The sequence below is a fragment of the Diaporthe batatas genome, assembly GCF_019321695.1.
Source record: "Diaporthe batatas strain CRI 302-4 chromosome Unknown Contig00019, whole genome shotgun sequence".
Lineage (NCBI taxonomy): Eukaryota > Fungi > Ascomycota > Sordariomycetes > Diaporthales > Diaporthaceae > Diaporthe > Diaporthe batatas.
In genome coordinates this window covers 734,118-760,542 of record NW_025408566.1, presented here as the reverse complement: position 1 = coordinate 760,542, position 26,425 = coordinate 734,118, and the positions used below count along the sequence as shown (strand labels likewise).

The window sequence follows — 26,425 nt, the reverse complement described above, 5'->3', positions numbered from 1 at the left end:
CTATATCTTTAATCGCCTAAATGGATGCGCCTCGGTGTTGAAGACAAAGTCGTCTAGGCTGACCAGCCCTGGGTCACTGAAGATTAAGTAGAAGTATTTGAGCGTCTCCCCCATCCAGAAGCTCTCCATTGAATCTGTCCCTGCCGGCATGTCCGGAATCATTACATCTGCGACTGCCGTGTTACCGTAGTGCCTAGATGTGATTTTGGAAATTGCGGTGAACATCTCCCATGCCGTGTCCAAAAGGTCTGCACGTCCCGTCACGCGGTAGAGAATGAAGACACTCTCGATAGCCTCTGGGCGCAGGATGTAACGACCATCCGGCACCTTGGTGAAACCCTGCGGCAGTTTCTGTTCGGCGATTATGGCATCGGCACGGCCAATATCAGAGTTAAAATCGCCGGTGGCCTCCTCACCAGCAGTGTATAACACCTGCTTCTTCCACTCATTTTCGTCCCATGCGCAAGCATCCTTGGACTTGCACGATGCTAAATGTAGCGTTTCAGGCATGACCCCGTGTGGCGAGGCCTTGTATGTCCAAATGCATCCTTCCGTGAGCTTTCTACCGATCTCAACGTCTTCATTTCTCCCATAGAGTTTGCCACCGAGGGCGTACATACCGCCCACGAAGCAGACTAAGTGCTGGCCTTCCCGCTGGGGGCTGATGAGAGTCCCACCATCCTCATGTGCTTGGACATGGCCTGAGATGAGAATGTCTTCATCTGTGGGGGTCATTGGCCGGAATAAGAGCCATTCGCTCGCCACGTCCATGGCTCTCTCATACATCTCCTGGTATTCGGGGAGTTTTCCCCCAAGCAAGGCTGACATCTTGGGCAGATATTCATACAATGAGTCGGCCATAGCACCAAGAGTAAAATGTGAACCCAGGTTGAACACCTCATCCTTGGGATTCACGACCAAAGGCCACATTCCGTGCAAAGAGGTTGTCATCTGTTGCTTGTAGAATATATCAGTGATTCGCTGCACAGCATCAAACCACTTAGGATCCCCGGTCAGTAATGACAGCCTCGTGAACTCCATGGTCAAGCTGCCAATCTCGGCCACAAGCTCACTGTCAGGAGCAACCTGTTTCTCTCCTTCTGCTGCTGAATTCACGCGCCACCTGGTTATGGGCATCCTATTGGGGGTGTCAAAGGCCTTGATGAGCATTTCGCCAACCTCATTTGCCTTCCTGAGCAGTCGTGCATCGCCACTCAGATCATAGGCGGCCAGAAAGCCACCCAGGTAGCGGATGTTTGTCTCGAAGACGTTGATCTCTTCTTGTTGGCTCTTTGTGAAGTCGATGGTGACAGCAGCATCAACAGCCTCAGCAAACTCGGCCTTCAGGCCCATAATCCAGAGCGTGTCGAGGGAGTCGACCAGCGTTGCCCCCCAGCCGCCGAAGGTATTGCGTGATTCGCCGCTGATGGGCGTAATCTCATCGGCAAGCCAGGCCCTTTCCCGATAAGCCTGCCAGCATTTCTTAAAAGCTTGCTTGACGGCGTCGCGATGGAAAACACGGTCGTCGCGTTGCTTTGATGTCTGTGGGAACTTGACAGCTTGGACCCTGGGGAATGGTTTCGACTTGCCCGAGGGAAGTGGCCGTACTGCTGAAGGAGGATAGTGGGTTGGGACCTGTTTCCAGAAGTAGTCGTCTGGGACCCTCCACTGTGAGCTGCCTGCCGCGGAGAAAGTCTCGAGGTTCGCATCGAGCCAGTTGTCGGAAGTATGACTGGCGAGTGTGTAGAATGCTGCGATGAGAGAGATAGCGACGGCGGCGATTAGCCATCTGACACCTCTCCTGGTGGCAAGCATGGTGAATAAGACTCAGCCGAGGTCGATAATGCAGAATAGCCGTCAGTTCTGTGCACAGTGTCGGGCAAGAGAGGGCACAAGGGGCGGGTCGAGGCGAGTTGAAACAAGGGCTGTAGGGCTGTAGGTTTTCGAGAAACGGGACCTAATCAATCTTTGGACGGTAATGGATATATCAATCGCGTAGGCAAGACAAGTAAACCACCACGGGCTTGGCTTAAGTTACGGTGCAGCACACAGTATGACGATAAAGAGTGGTTTGTCTCGCAGGACGGGGTAACAAGGGAAAGGGACGAAAGGTGGAAAAGGCCGCTCTCGATGCTGTTTCGCAGAGGGTGGATAGAGACGAGAGATGGTGCAGGGCTCGAGATTCTCAACGGGCGTTGGTGGCGCCCGCAGACAAAAGGAAGAGACCTACGTACTCGGGCGCTGTCTCGGAAAAACGAAGCAGAGCCCCCCCCTGGTAAAATTACCCCTGTCAAAATTTTTAAAGGTTTATTAAAAAAGTAGTCTTTTTTATATAACTTTTTTAATACTTAACTTAAAAATATATAGAAAATATATTTATAATTCTTATAAATATCTTTATAAAGTTAAATTTTTAAAATAATTCTTATTTAAAGTTTATATATTATTAAGATTATAGACTAATTACTTATAAGACTAACTAATAGGTCTGTATATTTTTTTATTTTATTAACCTAGTAGCCTCTACACCGCTTATAATAAAAACTTAATAATAAATATTCTAAAAATATAAATATATAGAGATTTTAATGAGGATTATAAATATAATTTTCCTGCCGCGGGTGCCTAATCAGGCAACTCTGTGGGTCCTGTGCCGGTTGCCTAATGCAGTAATCTGCGGCGCAGCTGCTATGTACCTGTGGCGCCGCCGCCGCCGCCCGCCCAGGTACCTCGTGTTCCCTGCCTATGTACCTCCCCCGCGCGGCCGGCTGCGTGCCCTGCTCGGCGGCCAAGGCTGCAATTGCGCGGTGCTTAGGCCCACCTGCCTCAGCTCGCCTACCGAGTGCGCATCCGCGCTTTTATGTACTATTCCTGCTATAGCCTTAGGGTGAAAGAGAGAGCCAGAGAGAGAGAGGGAGAGGGAGGGAGGTGCCCTTATTATCTATGGGCCTTATGTCGCAGGACTGACACCTATCACGCGCAACAAAGATGTGGGAGTTTCAGTGAAACAATTAAATTTGTTCTCGAGTTCGTAAGCGCCCAGCGTTCCCCCACTCTTAACTACCAATGTGTTCGCAAGGCAGCTAGCTCTTTGATGAGCCAATATCGACGAAGTCGTCAGGCGTCATCACGTCTGTCAGCGGGTAGTGCGTGTCCTGCCGCTGCATGAGAGGGATCACGTCTGATAGGTGCGCTGGGGTCGGCTACTCACAAGGACCATCGGAGGGGGAGGCCAATCGGGCTGATTTGGCAGAGACGTGTACGTGAAATATCGGTCGCTCCTGTGGATCACGACATACGCCTGGGCGCCAAAGTCGGCACGGAGCTGCTCAGCCTTTTTCAGGAGTCCTAGACGCCGCCTGCGAAAACGCTCAGTCTCCTTCCTTCTTGCCTTCGCCCCGGCGGGGCCAGTTGTGGTCCTGTGGGCAGTTTCCGCTGGCTGGGCTTCGGGCAGGGACGGGCGGCGGTGTGTGGCCGCCGGTGGACCAGTGGCGGGCACGAGACGGCGCGTGTCATACGAGGCATCGGAGATGAAGCCAGAAACGCCGCAAGGCTCATGGGACCCAGCTGTCTCCTGGGTAATCACGCCCGCGGTTTCCGTCTGAGGCTGGGCTGACATTTTCAACACGAAATTTGTTCAAGGCGGTTGTGGCACAAGGGAGAGAGGGCCAAGTGGGAAAGGATGGCCTCATCATTCAGGGCAGCGAAGATCAGACTGGTGGCACTTGGGGCGTCTAAGCGCTATATGCAGCACCATGTTGCTGTGGACCACCCAGTCTCCCATGCGCACCAAGGTTTGAGGGACACCGGCTTCAACATTGGCTTCAGCATGCAATGTCGCAACAGGAGTTGGCACCTGGGCGGTTGTTGCGGTTGTTGAAGTCCTGCACCGGGATGGCATGACGACGCTGGGAAGCTTTCGTGTTTGTGAAGTGTTCTATGTGAGCTGCCGGAAATCAAGCTGGTGAAATCGTGGCTTCGAATTCTCTGCGATCCGCCACGAATTCTTGCACGCCGCCACGAATTCTCTTCGAGCGCCACGAATTGTCCCCATCATTTGCTCAGCACTCCGATGGCCGTTCTCAAACCTTCGGGGGTGCACGGAGACACGTAACAGCGCGAAGTCTATCCCGCAAGGTGCTTGGAGACCTGCAAGGGTGCGGCAGTTGCACAAGGCAGCAATGCCCACGAAGCTTGCCCCTCAGCCCGACCCCCTCTCGCCGCACGGAAAGTTTATGCTCAAGCACGAGCCCAGACACGGTCCTTGATGGGCGGCAAAGGTCCCTGTGCTACTGCGCCGATTACTCGTCGATCTCTTCAGCAGGATGAAGTTGCCGTGGTCCTGCGTTGTCGCTGCAGGCTAGCAGGGTTGCCTCGTCGATTCCTTGGGAGCACCTTTCCAAGATTAACACCCCGAGCTCTTCCGGAGGATTGCGAAAACCACCAGGGGGGGCGACACTCACGATCTGCTCCGCAGACTCATGCAGCAGCTTGCAAAATGACCGCACGCGCGCAAAGCGTGGCCGCTTCGACGGACTGGCTCCCGTCCCAGGGTGCTCCTACGCTCCCGACCAAGAACCTACACCCGCAGTACATCAGAGACAACAAGCAGAGTGACTGGTTCATCTGCCTCGCATGGGCTATCGATGAGTACAAAAACGACCAGGTGCAGAGCAGGATGCTGTGCAAGCTGTATGCGTTCATGCTCGACTATATTCCCACTGGTCTGGCTGGCGACTTCGCCCATATACGCGGCGGCGACGTTATGGACCAATTGCTCTCCCACAACGAAAAAACAGCGTCCCGCCACAGGGTGACGAAACAGGCAGAAATTGTATTCGCCGAACTGGAGACGTGGATGAAAGGGCACAAGTCTTGGGAGGAAGCCCTGCAGCACCCCAGAGAAAGCAGAAAGAGCAATGCAAGCAGAAGACGAGAGCACAAGCCCCAGGCTAAAGCTACTCAGCTGCTCTCACCGGCAGGTAGGCTGCTCGATGTCTCCAGTCCCAGGCTAGCAAGCGCTCACAATTGCCGATCGCAGGTATGATGGCAGTCTTGGTGATTGCATATCCTAACCACAAAAGGTATAAGGACTACATTCACAAGCTAGACATCTCCTGGATGATGACCCAACCACGGGAAAATTTGGAGGTGCGAGGTGGCTTTTGGAAGGGGATCACTATTGAAAACCTCTACACGGTATTCCGCCCGGCTGAGGCTCGAGAGGCCGAGCAGTCGCATCTGGCCGATTACAACCAGCTCTTCGGGCAGGACTTCATGCGCTGCAGGCAGGATCTCAAACCGTATCTCCAGCCGTGGGCTCGGGGCCTGAGTCTCGAGGAGCCCGCCCCAGACGGCGACTCGGACGGTTCAGATGCAGCAGATGGCCAGCAAGGGACCGGCGACCAACCCGGAGGCCGGTTGGGGGAGGGCACAGATAGCGAATCAAGCGAAGATGACAGCGACCTCAGTTCCGCGGAAAGCACCAGCACCGCGGCGCAGAAAGACGTCATTGTACACGTCGCCGCCAGCAGGCACAACACCAGGGATTTAGCCGAGGTCTATGCTGTTCGCAGCCATGTGGACGCTCTCAGTGGGGCAGAGCTGACTGAACTTGTCCGGTGGCTACTCGAGAAGCTCGACTCCGAAACACCAGAGGGCCCAACCCATATCCTTAAGACCTGGTGCACGTACTGGGAGGGCCGGGTTGAGAGGCCCCAGGACGACCCCGGCCAGGACATTGTCCGTGAACTGTTCATGCAGAGCCTGCAGAGGCTCCGCAGTCTTGGTGCGACCATATCGGATGTGGCAGCCGCATACATGCTGGTGGATATGGAAGGGGGGATCCCGGGTTCCTCCCCGCCCGATTCGCGTGCTGCCTTGCGAAATGTGCAGTCTCTTCCCGGGTGGCGTGCACTCGAGGGAGCAAATAAGGAGTTCATCCGCCTCGCTCAGCTCTCGTCTGAGAACGCAGCGAGCTTCATCAAGCAGACCACAGAGGTGCAGAAACGCGTTCTGTCATCACTTGCCCATGAGTCACCCTACAAATCACACTTGGACACCGCCGTCGAGTTCGAGACCAGCCGCACCAATGCTATTATTAGGAACCTCAGAGATCTCCCTGACAAGGTTCTCCGTGGCCTGCCGGACACCACCAGTGCTATTCTAAGGAACGGAACAGTCCGTCACCTGAGGCTTACAAACTGGCAGTTGCGAGGTCTCCTGCTACCAGGGGCAAACTTCCAGGACCTGCTCACTCCTTCTCAGCGCACAGCCTTTGAGCAAGCGCTTAACCGTCCTTCCCCGTTCGAGCTAGGGAGTCTAAAACCCATGTCCAGCTATCCACTGACCCCGACGAACTACCTCCCTGAGATCTCTGAAAAGCACCCGGGTCTCTCTAACCTTTTCCGCCGCAGCGTGCTGGCCAGCCCAGTGCAACTCCCTGCTGGTCATGCCACAGATGCAAGAACAAGCACTGCACCCTTGCTGCCTGTGCCGCGGCGGAGCAATGCACCTGAACGCCCAAAGCCTCCGGCGGCAGACTCGGAGGGTGCACCTGCTATCCACAAGCCCAACGCATTCTCTGGAAGCGTATATGTGCCTGGGAAGCGGAGGCTGGCTTCCAACGGAAAGGACTCCAAGAAGCCGAGACTGGACCTTGGAGAGCTCATAGACGACAGAAACCAGCTTAAAGAACAGGTACTGACGGGGTTTGGGGATCTTAAAGACATGGTATCTACAGCGACGAATTTCCTGAGCGAAAGTGCGTCTCAGACCAGCATGATCAGTTCCATGTGTGGCGACATCAACGCCAGAGTCGGTAGTGTGGAGTCGATGCTGAAATCGAGTTCTGAGGGGTTCAACGCAGAATTAGGACAGCTGCGGTCCTGCACTGATAGTCTGAAGATGGAATTTGAAGGTCTCAAGCGTGAGCTGAGGACAGACATGGAGTCACTGAGACACGAGTCAGAACGACGTGACGACCAGACACGCTCTGTCCTGGACGCGATCAAGGCAGGCCTCGAGGCCTGTGCCCGCGAGGTGAAATCCGTCGGCCGGACAACCAAGCGCGTAAGGAAGGAGCTCCCGTCGCAGGCACAAAGCATTTTGGATGCGTTTAACAACCCAGCGAACAACCCGCCGGCGCAGGTAGGAGAGGATGGATTCCTCGGCGTGCAGTGCCCTGCACCAGACGGATGGAGCCAGAAGGAGTACGAGAAGCAGTTGGAACGAGCAGCCTGGTCTTACATATGCTTCCTAGGCAGCCCTGACGAGGGCGTATGCCCGGATGAGGACGCCCTTGCCACAGTTCAAGATCAGTTCCCCCACCTTGCGGAGGACCACATTGTCTCGGCACTGGATCACATTCACATGCGAATCTATCATCATCCTCTCGGTCGGGTTGTTCGCCAGGACAATGACAATTTCTCTGGGCAATGAGGGAAATCATCGAATTTATTTGAATTGTATTAGGTCTACTAATAAGTTCTGCTTCCTTCCATCACGATGGCTTCCCAAGCGCCTGTGTCAGCCCGATCACCTCCGAGGCCTCACTTCCGAGGCCTCCTTCAATCCGGCTGTTCCCCCCAGGATCGTAACAGTTTCCGCTCGAAGTCGCGGCCCTTCACTGGTTCGTAGAAGTCTGTGATGCGTGTCTGTAGTCTCCCTTTCAGAAGTAGCAACGGGGGTTTTGTCGACCCTGCAGTCGCTGGACTATGCTTGCGCATCAGTCGTGCGCCTCGGTGATGCAGGCCTCGGATACACCAACGATGGGTTGGCCCTCCATAGTCTACCCGCGCGCAAGGGCACCTCCCTTGGGAATGACGTGAGGTTGTCCGAATGGCCAAACCTGCAATACCTGAGCCGTCTGGACCAGGCATCGGTTTGTTGCACCTCTTCGCCCAGGCGGCCGCACAACTGTGGACTGGTAGCCTCCATAAGGATCTGAGCTGGGAAGCTCGCATCCCGTCCGCGGATACGTATCGGACCTCATAATGAAAAGTGCACCTGCTGTGCCCGCCAGCCTTTGGAGTGGACGCCATGCGGAAAGAGGGTAAGGAGGGGAGAAACTGTGAGTGGGAGGGAGGTGGGAGAAGGAAGGGCACGGCAGTAGGAGGCGTGGCTCTTTTATAGATGCGCGTGGGCACTTTGCCACGCCTGAGCCAACAGCCTTCTATGTCTACAGTGAAGTCACTAGGCAGTCCTTGCCGGGCCAATGCCGTAATCTGAAAGGGTCCGAGACTGTTGGGTCCGAAGGGTGGTGGGTTATGGAGGAGACCACAAGACAGAGAGAGGTGCACAGCGCCGACCACGTCCACAGCTTGGACAAGCCTACAGTGTGAGGCTCGCGTTTAGATTGATGACCGATGTGCTCCACGGCCACGGCCAAGAGACCCCAGGAGGGTTGCATCATGGACGAAGCTGCGCCTTGAGAGGATCCTCCTAGGCAACAAGTGGGCGAGTTGGAGTGCGAGAGCCTGCGCATATAAAGCCTGGTCAGGGCTCTTCGAGGAAGGCAAATTCTCCGTCTTTATCCCCATCCTCTAAATGTCCCACGGCTGAATCACCCCATATCACTCACGAATACCAAACATGTGGACTTACGTGGACCGCAACTCGGAGCTCGAGCTCTCCCTAATCGCCCGTCAAGTACACTTATCCTCCAGGGCTATCATAATAACAGGCGCTGGAATCAGCACCGCTGCAGGAATCCCGGTACGTCGGTCTCTTATCTCTTGAAGGACCTTGCTTAGAATACATAGGATTATCGTTCGCCGGAGGGACTGTACGCCAGAGGCGAGCTTTTCAGCGAGACAGCCATGCATGACGAGGCGTCGAGATATCAGCTGCAAAAGTCTGCTCTGAGCTTCTATCAGCTTGCAAGGTCCAGTGAGCCAACACGGCTCCACGAACTGATCAAGGAGCTCGCGAATAGAGGGAAGCTGCTCCGGTGTTATACCCAGAACATCGATATGCTTGAAGCCAAGGCCGGCCTCTCGACAGACCTGAACAGACCAGAGGTCGAGTGCGTTCAGCTTCATGGCTCATTTCGCCTCCTGCGCTGTTCATTTTGCTCCGAAACCTTCCCATTGGAGGCTCACGAGGTCGAATTCTCGACAGAGGCTGATCTCCCTTGCCCTCGATGTATGGAGTACTCTGCGGCCAGAGAGGCCGCAGGCAGACGTCGCGTGTCGGTCGGCATTCTTCTACCGGATATCGTCCGAATCGGCCAACAACAACACCCATCCGGAGAAGGCATCGCGGAAATCATTCACCGAGATCAGGCAGCGAACTCAAATTTGCTCTTTATTGTTGGCACCAAACTCGAGCTCGATGGACCGAAGCGGTTAGCGAAGCTTTTCGCGAGGGATATGAGAAAGAAAGGAGGGATGGTAGTGTATGTGAACTTGACGGAACCGCGAGCCGTGTGGAGGGACCTTGTCGACTACTGGGTCAAGTGGGACTGTGATGAATGGGCAAAGGATCTCGATCAGCGTCTGTTCATGTTCCGGATTAGGCGCCAGATTTACTGGCCTAGTGTTGGTTCGAGCAGCAAGCGTCCCATCCTGATAGATTAACGTTGAGGACAATTCCCTGCATCTTTTCAAAACAACCCGTGCAACATGAGGATACAAGAGGGCGAAACAAAGTGAATAAGCATAAGCCCATGAAGCCAACCACGGACACGACCCAAATCAGTGCACCACTGTCATTACTACCACATCATCGTCCTGGTATAAGCTCTATTCTATTGGTATCCGGACCCACTCCTCATGGTCCAGCGGAGGAAAGACGCTGTCCAAGGATGACCAAGACTTTTCTGTATTGCTTGCTTGAGAGTGTGAATCGACTTTGGTCTCCTGGCACTCGCTGAAAGACCATTTCAAACGGTAGTTGTATATGGGGTGAAGACAGTAGGCGAATGTGATACGGTATAAGTCCGGTGTGTGTGAAGGAAACAGGTCGTCCTGCTTGTAGTAAAGATCATGGTGTACCGGCTTTGTGGTCCCATCATAGTAGAGTACTGCTGTCGTGCAATTTTGCACGTCAATGAAGCGGTCTAGAACAGAGGTGATGGTCGATTCGTATCCCGTAACAAACTCCTGGATGTTGATGGTAATATCAGCGCCACGGAGTCGCACTTCATACCGATCTGGGTCATAGTGATGAGCTTGCATGTACGGCAGCAAACCTTGACGCGTCACGGAGTGGTGGGATGAGAGCCTGCCGGTCCAATCCATGGAAAGTAGAATGAGGGATATAGGCCCGTCAAGTTCTTTATTGTAGAGTTTGTAAACGTCGCGACCCACTAGGACCGGGTTGGCACCCAGCTCAACAGCGCCTCGAAGCCAAGTGGAGTCTTTGAATATCGTTCCCCAAGCTCGAGAATGTTTCATACTAGACTCCTCAATACGTATGCCAGCCTGCCTTAGACGCCATCGCTCTGGTGGCGTCAACTCGTCTGTAATCTTGTCAATCACTTCGTTTGGTTGCCGGTTCATCACTGCTAAGGGAAAGTGTGAGTAGCTGGCAATTCAATGGCGGTCCTATGAGTCTCGCAGGTAAACATATACCCTATATTCAAGTGCCCATCTAGCGCTGGGGTGACGATCCTTTTAGTACTGTCACGTCACAAATAGTCAAGCTTCCTGCTTCCTGTCTTTTATTTGCTGCTTCTTCTTTATTGCCCTTTGCTTCTCTTCTATCGCTTTCTGTTTCCCGTTTCCCGTTTCCCGTTTCCCGCTTTCGTCAAGCGTATTGCGGATAACCGTTCTCAGAAATTGTGATCCGGATCTTGAGCGCTTGACACAGCGCTAGTCAATGCGACGAGGACCTATCCAGACCCCCTGCTTGTCGCAAGGGAGGTAGCATTCTTTGCTCGCCCCCACTATCACTGCTAGGTATCGTCAGTTGGGGCATGTTCCCGCCAATCGTCAGAGCTTACAATGGCAAGTAGCTAGATCAAACATCACGGAGAGAGAGAGCACTCGAATTATCATAATAGGCTGCATTGTTACTTGTGTAGTTTCACGACAGTAGAGAGCTAGAACTTAAGAGCTAATATATTCAGATGTAAGCTTCGGTCTTTATAAGCCTCGCTTAACCCTTTTCCCTGAACAGAGCATTCAGATGTTGAGACAATGATGGCCTATACTAGTAATATGATTTAGTTTCCTATCATCCACTCATTTGAATCTCGGTTCTAAGAAGTTTCTATATAAATAATGTGTTTCCTTGACAGTATTCGACTTTATATCACTATTCACTTCACTGTCGACCTATTCCAGGATTCTTGTAATGTCTTCATCTCCGAGTCGTACCTCACATGAAGTTGAGGGTATTGCTTTCCTTGAAAAGGAGGCAAACCGGAAAAGAAACTCATGTAATCTAAAGCTGCACTCTAACTCCTCTATTATCCTCGCTCTGCTCTATGTTCTTCTGTTTACTGTTGTTATTGGTTGCTATCTTAAGAGCCTAGATCCAGTCGCCAGTTATCGCCGAACCTATGGGCACTCACCTCTCTATGGCCGAATCCATCTTCAACCATATCAAACAACTGTCAACGGCACCATCTGGCCATCTACAGATAGTGGTGTTGCTAGGCGTTTCCCCAATCCAATCGACGAGGTTACATGGGATGAGTGGGAGATTAAGAATATAATTCCTATTACCTCTGCCGAGATTAGGAGAATGGGGAAAGACCCTGCTACAGCAGCCAAACTGGAGGACTCAATCTGGAGTTTAGGTAACGATGCATACGCTGGTACCTTGGATTTGTTTCATCAGATACACTGCCTCAACCAACTGCGCAAGTATGCATATCGTGATTATTACGATGTGAAGACTGCGAATGCGAACCCACAGAACAGGACTATGCATGAGATACACACAAACCACTGTGTTGATATTCTCTTGCAAGCTTTGCAATGCTCTGGCAATCTGCGTCAGTACCCCTTCCACAAATGTCTGTTAGCTTTGAGGCCCTTTGCTAAATAATCCAACTTTCTAGAAATAGCCACAATGCATTGGACTGAAACACAGCTATATCCATTCCCTGACATGAGTATCCAAAGGCAGTGTGTTAATTTCGAGGCAATTGATGAGTGGCGCACGAAAAATGCAATCAGTATGGAAAATTATAAGAACGTCATGAGAAAAGACAGGCAACCGAGACCTGTGAGGGAGCGACCTATTGAGCAGGGCTATTGGGATATGTTTAAGAACTCGAATAAAGTAGAGGACACATTTGTATAGTTCAAGCAGGGCGTACAATGTAGGCGTGCTGTCACGGGTACTATAGATCGCTAGTCACCTTCATCCTTGCATCCCAGTCAACCGGGCTGAGTACTCCCCCCCCCCTCCCCCCTTTTCATCGCGCATGGGGCGACCTAGCGGCTTTTGATGCCAGTGCCTAATCGTGGTTCATGAGAAGAGGAGTATCATGTACGGCGCCACGAGAGTAAAACCGTTTCGGACTCGTTGCAGTCTAGTGGCCATTGGATCACGATGTTGCTGTATCGCCCGCCGCTGGCTTCAGAGTGGCATTGCGCGCCGATGCCATTTCGGCACGGTCCGGGGTGTCCAGGCAGCACTCGATGGGCCAGCCTTGGCAGAGCTTCGGTTGGAGCATCGCAGGCCATGTAACCCAGGAACATTCACTCGGCGCGAGGTTTCTCGCAGCGTATATAGTTGTATCCCCGAGGGCAGTCGATGCGTCGCGTCGCTTTGCAACGCGACAATATTTCAAACTCTGCAGCGCCGGGCACCGTCATCTCGGGCGGGCCTTTGCACCCTTCCGTAATTTTTCGATTCTGGAAGCTTCTTTTCGCGGGATCCTTCGCGAGGTTCGCTGGAGATTGACGTCGCCTGCCACCACCTGGCGCTGCTGAATCCGAGCACTGCGCCGGACCATTTTATCCTGCTGTCTCCATTTCGCAACCGGTCGTTTGCGTGGTGACATTTTTGGTTTCTTCGATATAGCATGCACTGCGCCGGTCGATCCATCCTCGGATAACTCGGCGTCGGCTTGCGAATCAGCGGGTGTGGAAGTCGAACCGCCTGTGGAAGGAGGCGTGGGGCGCGTTGTATCGATGGGAGGTCTTCGCAAGTTCGGTGGGTGTGGTTGTGATGGGAGAAAACCCGCAAAGTATCGTACATATGCGTCGAACGAGTTAGAGTGGTAGATGTGGATCGCGTCCTTCCACCGCGCATCGGAAGTCGACAGCAACGCCGGCGACGCTGCAATCTGGGTGAATGACAACTGCCAGAGATCAAGGAGCTCCTTCTGCCTGAGATCCCGTCGCTCATCGAGAAGATGGAGGAAGTCATCCCTATCGTGTGCCATGGCACTGAGCTCGCAGACATCACGATTGAATGCCTCGACGTCGAGGACGGGCAGCGTTATCGAGTTGCAACGCTTCGCCAGCGTGGTGAACAGCTCGTCTTGCCGCATCCCGAACTTCCACGAGGGCCATCTCCGGTCATAGTTCAGAAGAAAGTAATCCTCAGGTGCGGACGGGAAAAGATCAAAGGCTCGGGCCATTTTGGTCTGCCCTGGGTAGATTGCAGTGGCTCAGGCGCCGAGTCAAAACTGGCGATGGGGGGGTTGCTGGGTGGAGGACATATGGAGAAGGTGGAGCGAGCTGTGGGAGTCTGTGACTACGACTGTTTTTGGAGCTAAATTGGCGCCACCGTCATCCAGATCGGTCCCACCTAATTGGCCGTAGCTCCGGCATTATGCGCGCGTCTGGGCAGCTCTCGCGTTACTCAGATGGTCGATACAGGGTTCACCTAGTTTAGATACCTAGGTAGTTCACAAGTTGCACTCGCAGGTCTTCGCATCTACTAGACGGGGGCTGCTCGGGATGGACTACAATTGTCTCCAATCGCCCTGCCGTGTCCCGCACTTCTGGCAGGGCGTCTTTCTTCCTTGCGTTGTCCCGAGCCTTCGACATGACCGCAATCATGGCTCAGAAGAAAAGAGATTTTACCAAACACGTCTCATTCATATTGCCTGATGCATCCGGCGATGCCAGTCATAATGCCAACAGGGGCGACACTGTCGACCAGCTCAATACGTACCTTGAGGCACAACGGGCCCGCCAACGACGTATGCAAAATCTGGCGCTGGAACTCCCGATCGACCAGTCATATACGGGACCTCTCCACCGTGTCAGAGTCCTTTTGAAGCAGTCAGGCCAGGACAACAATCATCTGACAGTCTGCAATTCGGCATCCGATCCTATTAACACCGAGCTGGATGCGATCACACGACAAACGATCCTTGGGCAGCACGTTCGTGTGGGACTTCTGGCAGCCACTCAGGATCACCTTGAGATCAAGTGCTCATTCGCATCAGGGGAGGTCGCATGTGAGATCTACTTTGACCCTGCATCTGATGATGTCCTTCTTCTCAACACTGGACAGAGTGTTGTCCAAGTCAACCAAACTGTGGGAACTGCTGGTGCGGAATGCCTTCCTCCCGAGGAGCTCAAGCTGCTTTCCCCAGGTCTCTGGTTTGTATCAGTCGTCGGCGCTCATGCCCAGACTGTTGAGATGCTGGTGAGGCCACGCCACTACAGCCTCTCCGTTCAGGAGGTAGGTCAGCCAATCGCGAAGAGGGCTGGCGGGAAGATGCTCCCGCCGCCCCCGAAGAGGATGCAATCTTCGTCTGGCGCCATGGTTACATCAACAACGGCACAGACTCGCGGTGACTCTACTTCCAGTGCCGAGCGTTCTGCGCCACCTCAACTGCGGGCAACCATCACGAAATCACTGCATCCTCACGAGCTGGCCCAGACGGAGTCTGGGCAGAGAATCGTGATGAAGAACACGGACACGCAAGAGACTGAATACACACTTGAACGACTTGGAAACTGGGTATACGGTAAGACTCAGACGCATATGTTCACGGCAGTGCTGCGGAAGGGCGAATCAAGCCCCACTGTCGCGGTCTTGATGCCTAAGCTCTGGGAGAGCGCGTGGAGAGACCTGCCCAAACGTGAACTTTACGCCGCCGTTCACACTGCCAACAGGTGGTGGAGGCAATACGATATGATGGTGAACCTCAAGCACGTCAGTCTGTCTGAAAGCTCCTTTGGATGAGACACCAGCTGATCTTGTCCAAAGCCTAACCTAGTCTCATGTTTCGGGGCAGATCTCCGCTGCTTGTCTCTCTACCTACAATGGCCTGGTTCAATAAACCTTGCTTCAGCTTCCAAGGACGATCACTACACAGGGGGGCCGGATGACGTGCGTGTCATCTTAGCAGATTGCTCGCAGGCCCTCGACTATCTAGCGTCCCATGGTATCGTACACAACTCGGTCACTCCTTGGAGCATCGCCTACAGACCAGGCGACAGGGCCGGAGCAGTCCTTACGGACTTCGACTGTGCGATGAGGCGATCTGGCGTGGACGACACCAGACTTGCTCCTGTCTGTTACGCGGCGCCCGAAACCTTGCAACACAGTGGTAGTGTGTATAGTGATGTGTGGTCCCTCGGAGTGGTGATGTTGTACGTCATGAGACTCAGCGCTCTTCCTGGGACGCCGAAACACGTAAGGACTTTAGGACAATGCCGATTGGATCGATTGAAGGCTTGGCATGAAAATGTGGTGGCGATTCGTGCGACGCTCGACACCTCTGACAACGACGTCGCCGGCATCGTCGCACTCATGCTCATGCCTGAGGAAACTACTCTCACAGGCAGTAATGCAGGAAATGGCAGGATATCTCCCTCGGCTTTGGGGCGAGAGACGAGAAGGTGGGCGTCAACCAAGATATTCTCACCACCAACTCCACACTCAGCAGAAGAATGAGCTGGTCTCCTGTCCACGGTACTGCAATGATAGCGCAACGATTGATGAGGAAATCAAATTCGAGTTTTTTTTGACTATCAATTTACCATCAAACTCCCCAGACGTCCCCTACGTGCCCCGTGTCTCAGTGTTATTCCGTCTCATGGTTTTGATGCCGTGTACTTTTTCAGTATGATTCTGGAGATGTTTCTTGTGAATCAGCGCTACCTTGCAGATTGGACAAACGAAACTGTCACCTTCGCCTTGGTAGTTCAAATGGACAGTGATGAAGTGTTCGCGCAAATGATCCGAGCGAGAAAACGGGTGACAGAGATGACGGAATCTAGGATGAGACCGCCCAAGAATCTCAGCTTTGGCAACACAGAGAAAGCATCTCCGCACGTTGCCAAATGCAACGAGCGTTGCCTCCTTGTACTCTTGCATCTCAGCCTTGGGGGTCTGCTGTGGGTTGGACTCCGAAGCAGACATTGTGCCCCGGACTAGCAGCGGCACAACAGGGTCTTCCTCGCCGCAATATGCAACAAGCGCCTTGATGGCCTCGGTTCTCCGCCGAAGCTGCGCGTCAAGGTCATTGACCAGGGGTGATGTCAGAGCGTCGAACATCCTTTGCTGGACTACCCCCATAGGCTGCACAGAACGCGGGTCCTCGAGGGCCTGGGTGATGTCCTCCCCAGCAATCTGTCGCTCAACGTCCTCGACCCCCTGTGTCTTGCCCCAGTCGTCACGTATCTCGTCAAGCTTCCGCTTCTGCAATCTGGTCCAAAGTGCCTTACGCTTCAGGCCGAGCTTCCTTCTCCGATCTGATCTCGGCACAGCCGCTGTCCACTTTCGATCTAAGCGCTGGTAATTCGGATCCTTTTTGAGCTCTTCAGTCTGTTTCCGCGTCAGGTTGATCGGCCGACGGCGGCTCAGGGAGTGGCCGAGGCTTGTGGCTTGTTCGAGAAGGGCCTGTTGTGGTTCTAGACCACGGTGAATAGCCCACAAATCGGCACAGATAATGCGCTGAAGGTAGTGCTTTTGGAACGTGATAGAGTTGGGGGCATGGTCCATGACCAGATCGCGTAAAGCGCTGCTAATGTTGACTATTTCGTGTCAGATACAGCACTGAAAGCAGGCGTAGCTTCGATCTCGGAAAATGTAGCACACATACCATCGCGGTCCATGCTGTTCCCTGCCATGTAGCGGAGGCCGTACGCCATCGTGGGATGCTCGAAGCCTGAAAGCATACCCACCGTGGAAATACATTTACTTATCGTCCCCTGAGAGAGACGAGCCTCTCCCATACGGTATCCCATTGCATCTCTAATGGGGTTGCGGAAGATGTAGGTGTCGAGAATGCCGGGACGAAAAGCAAGCTCCATCTCTTTTTCACCTGGGTGAATACGTAGTTGTCCAAGTTCATGTGGATTCTGGTTGAGACTGGGTGATTTGAAAGCCCTGTGTCGGAAGGCAAGTGCAAGTAAGAAGACATGAGGACTCAGCAGCAGACTAGGATCACACATAATTTCCGGGACCGTGAATGATTTCCTTTGCCCCCAATTAGCTCTTGCACCATCGTTCCTTGTCTGTTTTGGTTGAGGAGATACTTACCTGGCCTTGGCTCCAAGATATGTCTTGGTGAATTCCAAGCTCAGCCTGATCACAAGCCTGGGACGCCCCTCGGGGTTTCCTGGGTCCCGGACGAGGAGGATGTTGATATCCCTGAATCTCAGAGATAGCACGGATGTAGGCCGAGAGCCCTGGGGAGCTAGAAGGAGAAGGAAGAGAACAGAGAGGATTCGCAATTCCCCTGTTTTAAATGACTTTTCCGTCGTAGAGAGCGTTGTGCTGATGAGAGTTTTCAAGTCATTGATAGTCATTGGTCGGTTGGGACGCACGTTATGTTCCAGGGACTTGCCAATCTCGGCGATACCCTATTGTTGTAAGTTGTGGTTAAAAAGATCAGTAGATCTGGGACAGGACTTACGTTATGCATCAACCCACGGTCAACCACGGCGTCGATCTTCATATTGGTCGCCCTTTGGTACGCGAGGCGAAAATTGCACCAAAAGGTGATGAGAGACTGCTTTGCCTTCACAGGCCGTTTCGCACCGCCGTTCTTGTTTGTCTTCTGCCCAAGATACCAATGAAGGAATTGGTAGGTAATCTTGAAGTTGATGCGCAAGAAGGCTTTGTTGCAGTCCTCCTCCTGCAGAACCGTGCGGCAGTACCTACAGGTGTCAGCTTCCCCAACCAAGCGATGATGCAGTCTCGATCAACTCACAGCTTCCAGTAATTTTTGACACGTAGAATCTGCTTCATGGTTCCTGGCGCGTACACTTTCCTCGTGTATCTGTCCTCATTCATATTCTCGATGCCACTGCGATAGTATTCTGGAGGATGCTTGTTGCCATGATAGAGCTTGTCGAGGTTATCATCATCATCTGAGCTCATTTCAGACATGTTCTCTTCAAATCGCCGAACCTGCTCGTCGATCTCTTCAACCTGCAAGGGATCGAAGTATCCACCGAGCCCATCATAGTCATCGGTGGAGGCATCACTGCCGTCGTCGTCGGTGTCGTCATCGGTCATGGAACTGAGATCCGGCTCAGAACAAGTACCATCGGATTCGTCCGAAGGTGTATATTCGGACCCAGAGTCTGAATACTCTGTGCTTGGGGTGTTTCGCGTGGGCATGGCTAATGCGTTGAACGGTGTACACAAAACGAGGAGACAATGCACAGGTGTCGAACAGGCTGGTTTGAACTAACACATAGAGGAGAGAGGATAGTGGGAATAGAGGGGACAGAGAACTTGGAAGGGAAGAGAGAGTGGAATGGGCACAGTCCGGGCTCATGCGACGGGGAGACCCAAAGACAACGCTCGGGGGGAGGGCAAATGCGGCTGAGTTTGGCCAAAGTTCAAGCAGCCTCGCTCATTCCTCAATGCTAAACGGTCTGGGCCCCAGGCCCACAGTAGTGAGAACTTTGTTGGTGTCGACTCCTCAACCTACTGCTACCCTGTTGATTTTGGGCAGCGTCACAGATGCCGCACATCACATCCCCCGGATGGAATCCATGGCGGCACTGAGCTTAGACACAACCAGACCAACCACACAGGTTGGAACATAGAGCAACCGATCCTTCATTCACCACGATTCAAACACACCTGCGCTAAGCGCCAACCTGACAATAGGCGCGGAGTGGATTTCCTGCTTCAACCCGATCTTGGTCGTATCCGGGCACTCAACCTCTGATGGGACGCCTCCAACTGGAGCGTCAATGTCAGATCCGGCCATGAAGCTATGCACACGCCCCTCCACTACCAAAGTGGTGATCTTTGACCATGTCATAGCACATGTGCTTGGGGACCTGTGAGCCGTTGGCTGTCCTGGTGACTTTCTGATGTTGGGGCTAAGTGATGTTACCACACCTGGGCAGTCGGAACAAGCATAGCTACCTAGGTACACATAACAACGTGTTAGTGTTGTGGTAAGGCATGTATCTATATCATTCCGATATCACAATGCAACCTGTTGCGCTAAGCCCCAAGTACCCCACACACACGTTATCGGATGAAATATACACCCTCCCACCCACCAACGCGGCAAAGCACCAACAGATGCCAATGCAACCCAACTAACATAGACCCTACTAGGCTCAGTTGCCACAGCCTTCCTAGGCAGCAGCACACCACCCCAAGAGGATCCAGAGTCCATTGCCACCCTCAACATACTCGGAGAAGGTTGCCTACCAACGAATTCCAGGAACCGGAACATGAAGTCGTAGGCCAGTTACGGGTCAGAATACATGGTGACAGTCCCTGGGCAGTTGTTCCCTTGGCATTTTGAAGCTCCCCGCTTGTAGTCCGTAGTCTCAGAGTACGGCATTATTCCACAGCTACCCGACACGTACAGAGTGAAACCGCCATGGTCGGCGCCGGAAGCGGTATTTCCTCGCCACTCTGTGTAGCCAGCTGGTAGCGTTACCCCGGCTCGACTCAATAGTACTTACGACAGTTAGCGGCCGGTACAAGATAGTGGTAGATAGATGTACCTGGAATCGTCGATCGCGCACACAGCGCACACATCACACACCACCGGGAGCAACTCAGGGTCGGAAAAATGCCGGTTAATCTGATCCAGTGTACACAACCGCCCGCAAGCCATGAGGCTCGGTCGAGTACAGCCACACAAGTACCTGAACGGTTCAACGACGCACATCTTTTCGGTGAGAGAACGTACAATGCCCATTAAGGGGTGTTGAGAGCCTATCTATTATATCTCCAAAACCGTCTGTGGGGCTGCTCAGTGCGCAGCTCCAGATCAAGGATCTGTGTTCTTGCAAACGAGATTCATCACTCCCTTCCTCCTCTCTGTTGCCCCTTGTTCTGGTACTTTACCAGCCACGGAGGCAATGGGCCAGGCCACCCTAGACCAGGCATTCAGCATAAGCCGGACCACTTCTAAATCACCGTGTGCCTGTGCAAAATCCAGGGCCGACTTTCCGAACTCGCCCTTGATGAAAGGACTAGCTCCGTGTTCTAGTAGTAGTCGTAGACATGCCGAGTGGTCGTACATGAGGGCAAGGATGAGAGGCGTATCCCCGAACCGATTTTGGGCATTGATTCCTTGGCGAGCGGCCTGCTGCGGGCGCCCATCACCAACCAGCAGCAGACGAAGGAGTCTGTAACCCTCCGTCGCACAATCGTGGTTGCGTTGCACAATGTTGGTAGCGAGGTGATGCAATGCAGAGTTGCCTAGTTGGTCATGCTGAAGGGGGTCGGCGCCGCACGTCAACAGGAATTTGACCGTGGCCGCCTTGTCGTGTAGAAATAATGTCTCAGGGGTATTCAATACATGATGCAAGAGTGGAGAACCCCGTGTGACAGTATTGAGGTCTGTATCCGGATCTACAAGGAAGGCCTGAACCATCTCGGGGCCACGAAGGCACGCCTCGAACAGAACCCAGCTGTATCCGTGCGAGAGGGTAATGTTGAAAGTGCCTATGAGCGATCGGACTCGGTGAGCCTGCCCCCGCAGCACGGATGTAGCTACCTCGCACTCCAGGTCCTCGTCGTATGGAGTGGCATTGGTTGCATCGGATTCAACGGTCGGCGATAGTCGATCCATGTTGGTGGTACATTGGCTTTTTGGAACAGCTTGCCCGGAATTTTGGGTCGTCGCAGCTGTTCATTTGTATCTCTGTATTTTGCTCGCGTGACGACTCATCCCGATCTGGTCTTCCTTTGAGAGTCGTCAGGAGATCGGGAAAAGCAATCGCCTCTCCCTTTCATCAGGTCTGTTACAAAGAGAACAGAAAAATACATTTCGAAACCTACGGCCGATTTCGAAGACAGAGATAGATGTAGTCCACCCTGTATGTCAGTGGAATGGGAATTGAGACGGGAAAGTGATGCTGTTTGGGGTGCATGCTGTGACCTTGATTCGGAGTCCACTGAGGGGCAGCCACATCGGCATCAGAAGAATCAGTTTCATTTATCGCTCTTGCTCATACAAGGGGGCTCACGGGATGATGGTGTTGTGTATAGTTCTGTTTAAGTGAAGGATGTTGTGATATTGTCCACACACGGGTGTGGCTAGATCTTGGTGATGTTCCTATCACCTGATGCGAAGTTGACACAGCCTATCCTCCATGTGGTCGATCTTGTCTACAATTGCTACGGACTCAACCGCTTCGTGGCTCTGACCACCAATTTGATCCAGGTCGAACAGCGTCCAAGGGCTGTTACTCAAAGGCACTCGCCCTTTGCCGAGAATGCTATCTATTTCGATGTCTATCATGGTTGTGAGAGACCGCACGAGAATGTGACATTGCCGCAAGAATTCACCCCCCTGCTTTATCCCATTCCACACATTGTCGTCACAAAAGTCGGCTTTCCTCATCGCCTCATCACCCTTGAAGTACATTTGTAACTTCCTGGTCCGCATCCTTTGCAACAACGTAGCGAGATGTGGACTTGGTTTGAGCCTGCATTTGATGCTTACTGTGACCATGAGGGGTGAAGCTGAGTAAAATATGGCTTTTTCTTGAAGCTCAACGTAGAAGAGTGAGACGAGGACACGGTCAGAAACTTCCGTAGGTAGGACTTCGAAGGGAGATTGAAGATTGACGATGATGTTGGCTGCTGAGTCGGGCCACAACCTTTTGATCTCACTGTCGACATAGAGCCCACCACCATCTTCCAGACTTCATTCATTGCTGTAAGTATGAGGTTCAAGTTTGTTTTGCCAAAGAGAACATACCCGCAGGCAGGCAGCTTGAACGAGCCGTGCTGAAAGGAGAGTCTCGGTCCATTCGTTCTCAGCTCGTCAATCTGGAATTTGAGACTGTTTCCGAATCGGATTTCTCGCTTCCTGGCCTTGATGTGTTGGATACCTCCAAGATGGTGCACGCAATCCGCTACTGTCGCGTTCTTGCAAAAGATTAAGGATGCAAAGAAGACGCCAATCCCGGTGGCGACCACGAGATCAAAGTACTCCTCCAGTGGGCCACCTAGCTGTGAGCGCAATGTTTGTAGAAGGTCTGCCAAAAGCTTGGCATCTTTTAGGGAACCTCCTAGGTGCAACACGCGAACACCGGCGGTTGGCGGCTTCAGACTGACGCGTATCGTGTTTGTACGACCGCATAAGGTGCATCTAGGCACCCATGGTTCTTGGTATGATGTGCCAGTCTGCTCCTCGTGGAGCGTGATGCACCTATCGCACAGTATGTGACCGCAGGAGAGGGTATGTGATGGGAATCTAGACAAGCAAGACAAGCAGGCAGTTGTTGCCCTGGCGGCCCATGACAAGTTATTGGCGTTGATGAAATTTTTCCTGCAATATCCATCTGTCTTTGACGTGTTCGCAGTGAGATTTAGGAATCCCTGGTAAACCATGCGGTCGAAGTGTGTAAGTGGTTTCAGGTCCAATTGCGCTTTTTTGAGAAATTCGAGGTAAACTACGCGGAAGATATCATCTGGTGGAAATGCTGCTTTCTTTTCAGTCCAAACATGTCCAGTCTGCTTTTTCGAGAGAGTCATGCGTACAGAATGTGCCTTGCGCATTGCTGTCAAGCAGGAGAGCCGACGCAATCAGTTGCCCGGCGGACCCGAGAAGCCTGGGCTTGCGTGCCACAAATTGAATGATCTTAGTTATTTCACTCTGCAAGCGTTCAGGCATTTCTGGTGAAATTCGCGAGCACATAATCAGGCTGTGTGGTTCCTGAAATGTTGCAGAGAAGCGGACACAAGCTGTCCGTAGGAGATAACTAAGCTGCTTCCCAGTGAACGGTGGGTGCACCTCAGTATTGTGGTGTTTTGCTTCAAGAGACTCGTCGAGTATATTTTGGATGACTGCGTCGTGATCGGCTGGGTGCTTGACCAGCTTCAAAGCGCTGAAATGGCGTCGCAAGACCTGTTCGGCGGACTTGACTGTGTGTTCTCGCGATGGGTCGAAGAATTCGATGAATTCACAAATTAGTTGACTCTCTAAAGACGTGGAGGAGCGCAGCGTCCCATCATCAGGGTTGGAAAATACAAGGACGGTGGGGCGGAGGCGTGGCTGAGAGGACGGGGATGAGGAAGCAATGAACACCCATTGTGCGAGCTCCCGCAAGATAGGCTGTAGCCCTGCATACTCCTCTTCTAGAAACACGACTACGTTGCTCATAGATGACAAGACCTTAGAATACAGATGCCTTGCAATATCTGCAGCTCCCATCAACTTGTCGATGCCTTTGATTGGATGCAGCATGAGGCCGCTTGGAATCGGCCCCGCCTTCTTTGTTGGAATACGTTGGCGTTGGTGTAGGCTGCAGTCCAGAACGACTGTCATAGATGAACCTAGCTGTCCCATGGAAACTATATTGCTGCATGGCCGTTTACTGCCTCTCACCAACATAACGGTACGAGGAAAAGAGTCAGCGTGGTCGTCTAGAAATTTGTAAGGCCCATGGTGCTCTTGCAAGAATGGATTCTTCATACCGCCGGCACCTAGACGAAGATCAAGCCAGGGGGTAGACATGATTGATAGTGAGATGAGATAGAACGTGATCCATGGACTTTTCCACCTCATCATAAATTACACAGACATCTCAAAGATATAAGACTCCTGTTCTTTCAACCTATTCTACCAGGCACAGTTAACCGCCTCGCAGGAATTGTTCCCAATCGTGCCTTTATGTTTTCTCGATTTTTAGAATCTGCGCACCAACAGCGACAACCAGTATCTATATAACAAAGATGAAATTATCATAAAGACCAGAAAGAAAATCACGACTCCGAGTGTCACCCAGGCGGTGGGAGACCAGTTTCCGTTTTTAGCAGTGTAAACATTAATCAGCACCGAAAGAAGCCCACTAAGTGAGTTTAGAAGGCCTGGTCTACCACCATAATTAGCGAGGACTTAATTTCGTGATGTTCTGATTGACCTTACAAAAGCAAATGCGTCAAGATCCAAACATAATTGTTTCTAAACCTGGACCAAAGAAAATAAAGCCCTCCAGCACTCATCGTGCAGCACATGGCGGCCATCGGGAGCAAGGTGATGTTTTGCACGACTTTCTGAACAGCCTGGCCTTGTTGGGATTTTTGCAGATATTCCGAGCCCTCAAGAGATGTGAATGTACCTGGGAGGACAAAGAACCCAGCCAACATGGTCCAGGAAGCTGCTGCCGCCATCATGTTGTAAATGACGGGAACCTCGTTGGATTCAATGATCATTCGGTGGTAGGTCGAAGCCATTGTGCAATAAACTGATTGCGAACGACTGTAAATGGCGATACGTGTGGATTCTTCAGCTTCACAAAACAATGAAATCCAGACGTTGCCAAATCCATTCCCAGACACTGAAGGCAGGTTTTCAATAGAGTTAATCCGGAATTTGGCAAAACAGGCGACCCGCTAATCAAAAGAGTTTATCCCAGCAACGGTGGAACAACCCACCGGTCTTGAAAGATCACCTGATTAGGTTAGATTAGCTTGATTCTCACTTTCCACTAGAGTGTGCCCTTACCTCGTCCTCGCGATGCCCCCAGAGATAAAATAACCAGCCAATCAGGTAGTAGAGAGCTGGATCAGTCGACTGATACATCCAGATAGCTACAATCGCGTTCACGGGTAGAATGACGAGACGGAAACGAAAGCTACAATGCAGGGTTGACCGAGAAATATAAGGCAACGGCCATTCCACAAGAAGTGTGGAGATGCCGAGGAAAAGGTTCAGCATCTGCAGATAGGGCACTGGCGCTACAATGACATCCATGCGTTTACTGACAACGTCGAAGAAGACCTTGGGATATAGAAATCCTTGTAGAGCTGCCCAGCCCTGATCTAGAAAAAAGAAAGATTAGCAAGCCCGTCTGAAATGATCGGGCTAGAATTACCGACATGTCGCAGCAGTTAGAACAATTAATCTAGCTACATGATTCTTAACTAATCCTCCCATTACTTTGCAAGTACGAGGGATTATTCTCCTTATACAATTATCGGCTGGACAATCTTCACTCAGAGATGTCCATCCGGCCTAAGTCGTTGGCAAGCTCTTCCTCGTCGGTTCTCGGCCTGCGAGACTCAGAGAATACAGTGCCAAATCTTGCAAAGCGCACAGTATTCCTTTTGGGTCGTCTTCTAGCAATTCTCGCGTTTTGAGCGGCAACGCGCAGTCTGTAATTGAGTTCGGCTTCTCGTGCCCTGCTGGATTCACGAGAGTGATCTGTCCCCCTCTCAAACCGGTTGAGACGTTCAGGTTCAACCCAGACATAGGGTGTCGGTGGCCTATCAGCGATTGAGCGGTATCTTGTCGTCTGTAATGGGGGTGGGCGGCGTGGGTGGCGAGCTCGGTCCTGCCGAGCTGGTGCAAAATGGCGTCGAGTCATTTTTAGAGGTTGTGCATGTTGTCTGGACTTTTGTCGGCGGCGGTTGCAGCCATTTTATACAGTCGTTGGTCTGCTGGCAGGTGTCGCCATATCCCGGTAGTCTTCCGTGCCGTTCTTGGAAAAAGATGAAGCATATCCGTTCCGAATTTTCTATATTCGTAACTCAGTCTACTCTTTATTTTAAACCCTTTTTCCATCCTGCCAGCAGGGAAGATTTGCCAGCAGACTCAATTCTTTTAAGTACAATGGCATCTTCCCTCTGCCAGCAGTCCGAGGTTATTATAATCTCACTCCGTACATCGTCTGTTGACAGTTTAGACCTGCTAGTAACACCTACATCCGGTAGCTTACCTCCCGATATCCAATCTGCACCATTGCCACTTCCGTATTCTAAACCTCACGCGGCGTCCTTCTCGGGAACATGGGCGAAGAACTTCAAATAGGATTCGGCCAACTGCAGCTGCAAGACTTACGGTTCGAATTAGGCCGTGATGTCACGGAAGAAATCATGCGTCATTTGGTGCCAGTAATGGAACAGCAGTGTCATCCGGATGTGCCTGACAACCATATCCCTGTTGTGCTCTTTCCAACTGAGCTTCATGCGCTCATCGCTTCTTCTGGTATAACTCTCGAGTCTCTATCTCCTTTACGAGCCGGACCATATCCAAAACTCACCGCTACCAACAAGGTAAATTGTCTTCATGGCAAGCAACGCCATGCGGCGGCTCTACGGGTTCACGGACCTCAAA

At 52.3% G+C, this 26,425-nt stretch overlaps 9 protein-coding genes across 9 annotated transcripts; 4 read left to right on the top strand and 5 right to left on the bottom strand.

Annotated features, from left to right (window-relative positions):
- On the bottom strand, positions 1–2,195 carry KVR01_012361 (uncharacterized protein; the record flags this gene model as incomplete). Its single annotated transcript, XM_044783801.1, has 1 exon — positions 1–2,195. Exon 1 carries the CDS (start codon positions 1,813–1,815, stop codon positions 1–3), a length of 1,815 nt encoding a protein of 604 aa, XP_044638549.1. The 5' UTR covers positions 1,816–2,195.
- A 2,303-nt stretch (positions 2,196–4,498) lies between these two features.
- Positions 4,499–7,440, top strand: KVR01_012433 (uncharacterized protein; the record flags this gene model as incomplete). Its single annotated transcript, XM_044792555.1, has 2 exons — positions 4,499–4,982; positions 5,042–7,440. The coding sequence occupies 2 exons, from the start codon at positions 4,499–4,501 to the stop codon at positions 7,438–7,440; spliced, it is 2,883 nt and encodes a 960-aa protein (XP_044638621.1).
- Positions 7,441–8,592: 1,152 nt separating this feature from the next.
- On the top strand, positions 8,593–9,578 carry KVR01_012484 (uncharacterized protein; the record flags this gene model as incomplete). Its single annotated transcript, XM_044786956.1, has 2 exons — positions 8,593–8,715; positions 8,763–9,578. 2 exons carry the CDS (start codon positions 8,593–8,595, stop codon positions 9,576–9,578), a joined length of 939 nt encoding a protein of 312 aa, XP_044638672.1.
- Positions 9,579–11,298: 1,720 nt separating this feature from the next.
- On the top strand, positions 11,299–11,997 carry KVR01_012407 (uncharacterized protein; the record flags this gene model as incomplete). Its single annotated transcript, XM_044793918.1, has 1 exon — positions 11,299–11,997. One exon carries the CDS (start codon positions 11,299–11,301, stop codon positions 11,995–11,997), a length of 699 nt encoding a protein of 232 aa, XP_044638595.1.
- A 772-nt stretch (positions 11,998–12,769) lies between these two features.
- Positions 12,770–13,543, bottom strand: KVR01_012483 (uncharacterized protein; the record flags this gene model as incomplete). Its single annotated transcript, XM_044789801.1, has 1 exon — positions 12,770–13,543. One exon carries the CDS (start codon positions 13,541–13,543, stop codon positions 12,770–12,772), a length of 774 nt encoding a protein of 257 aa, XP_044638671.1.
- A 299-nt stretch (positions 13,544–13,842) lies between these two features.
- Positions 13,843–15,894, top strand: KVR01_012333 (uncharacterized protein). The gene is made up of 2 exons (XM_044790838.1): positions 13,843–15,075; positions 15,130–15,894. Exons 1-2 carry the CDS (start codon positions 13,954–13,956, stop codon positions 15,817–15,819), a joined length of 1,812 nt encoding a protein of 603 aa, XP_044638521.1. The 5' UTR covers positions 13,843–13,953; the 3' UTR covers positions 15,820–15,894.
- A 33-nt stretch (positions 15,895–15,927) lies between these two features.
- KVR01_012315 (uncharacterized protein) lies at positions 15,928–17,345 on the bottom strand (the record flags this gene model as incomplete). Its single annotated transcript, XM_044790680.1, has 2 exons — positions 16,970–17,345; positions 15,928–16,901 (listed from the first exon to the last, which is right to left on the bottom strand). The coding sequence occupies exons 1-2, from the start codon at positions 17,319–17,321 to the stop codon at positions 15,928–15,930; spliced, it is 1,326 nt and encodes a 441-aa protein (XP_044638503.1). The 5' UTR covers positions 17,322–17,345.
- A 60-nt stretch (positions 17,346–17,405) lies between these two features.
- KVR01_012343 (uncharacterized protein) lies at positions 17,406–18,165 on the bottom strand (the record flags this gene model as incomplete). Its single annotated transcript, XM_044790136.1, has 4 exons — positions 17,406–17,732; positions 17,786–17,929; positions 17,990–18,029; positions 18,083–18,165. 4 exons carry the CDS (start codon positions 18,163–18,165, stop codon positions 17,406–17,408), a joined length of 594 nt encoding a protein of 197 aa, XP_044638531.1.
- Positions 18,166–24,231: 6,066 nt separating this feature from the next.
- On the bottom strand, positions 24,232–24,543 carry KVR01_012364 (uncharacterized protein; the record flags this gene model as incomplete). The annotated part of the gene is made up of 1 exon (XM_044785066.1): positions 24,232–24,543. The coding sequence occupies one exon, from the start codon at positions 24,541–24,543 to the stop codon at positions 24,232–24,234; it is 312 nt and encodes a 103-aa protein (XP_044638552.1).
- Between the last annotated feature and the right edge of the window lie 1,882 nt (positions 24,544–26,425).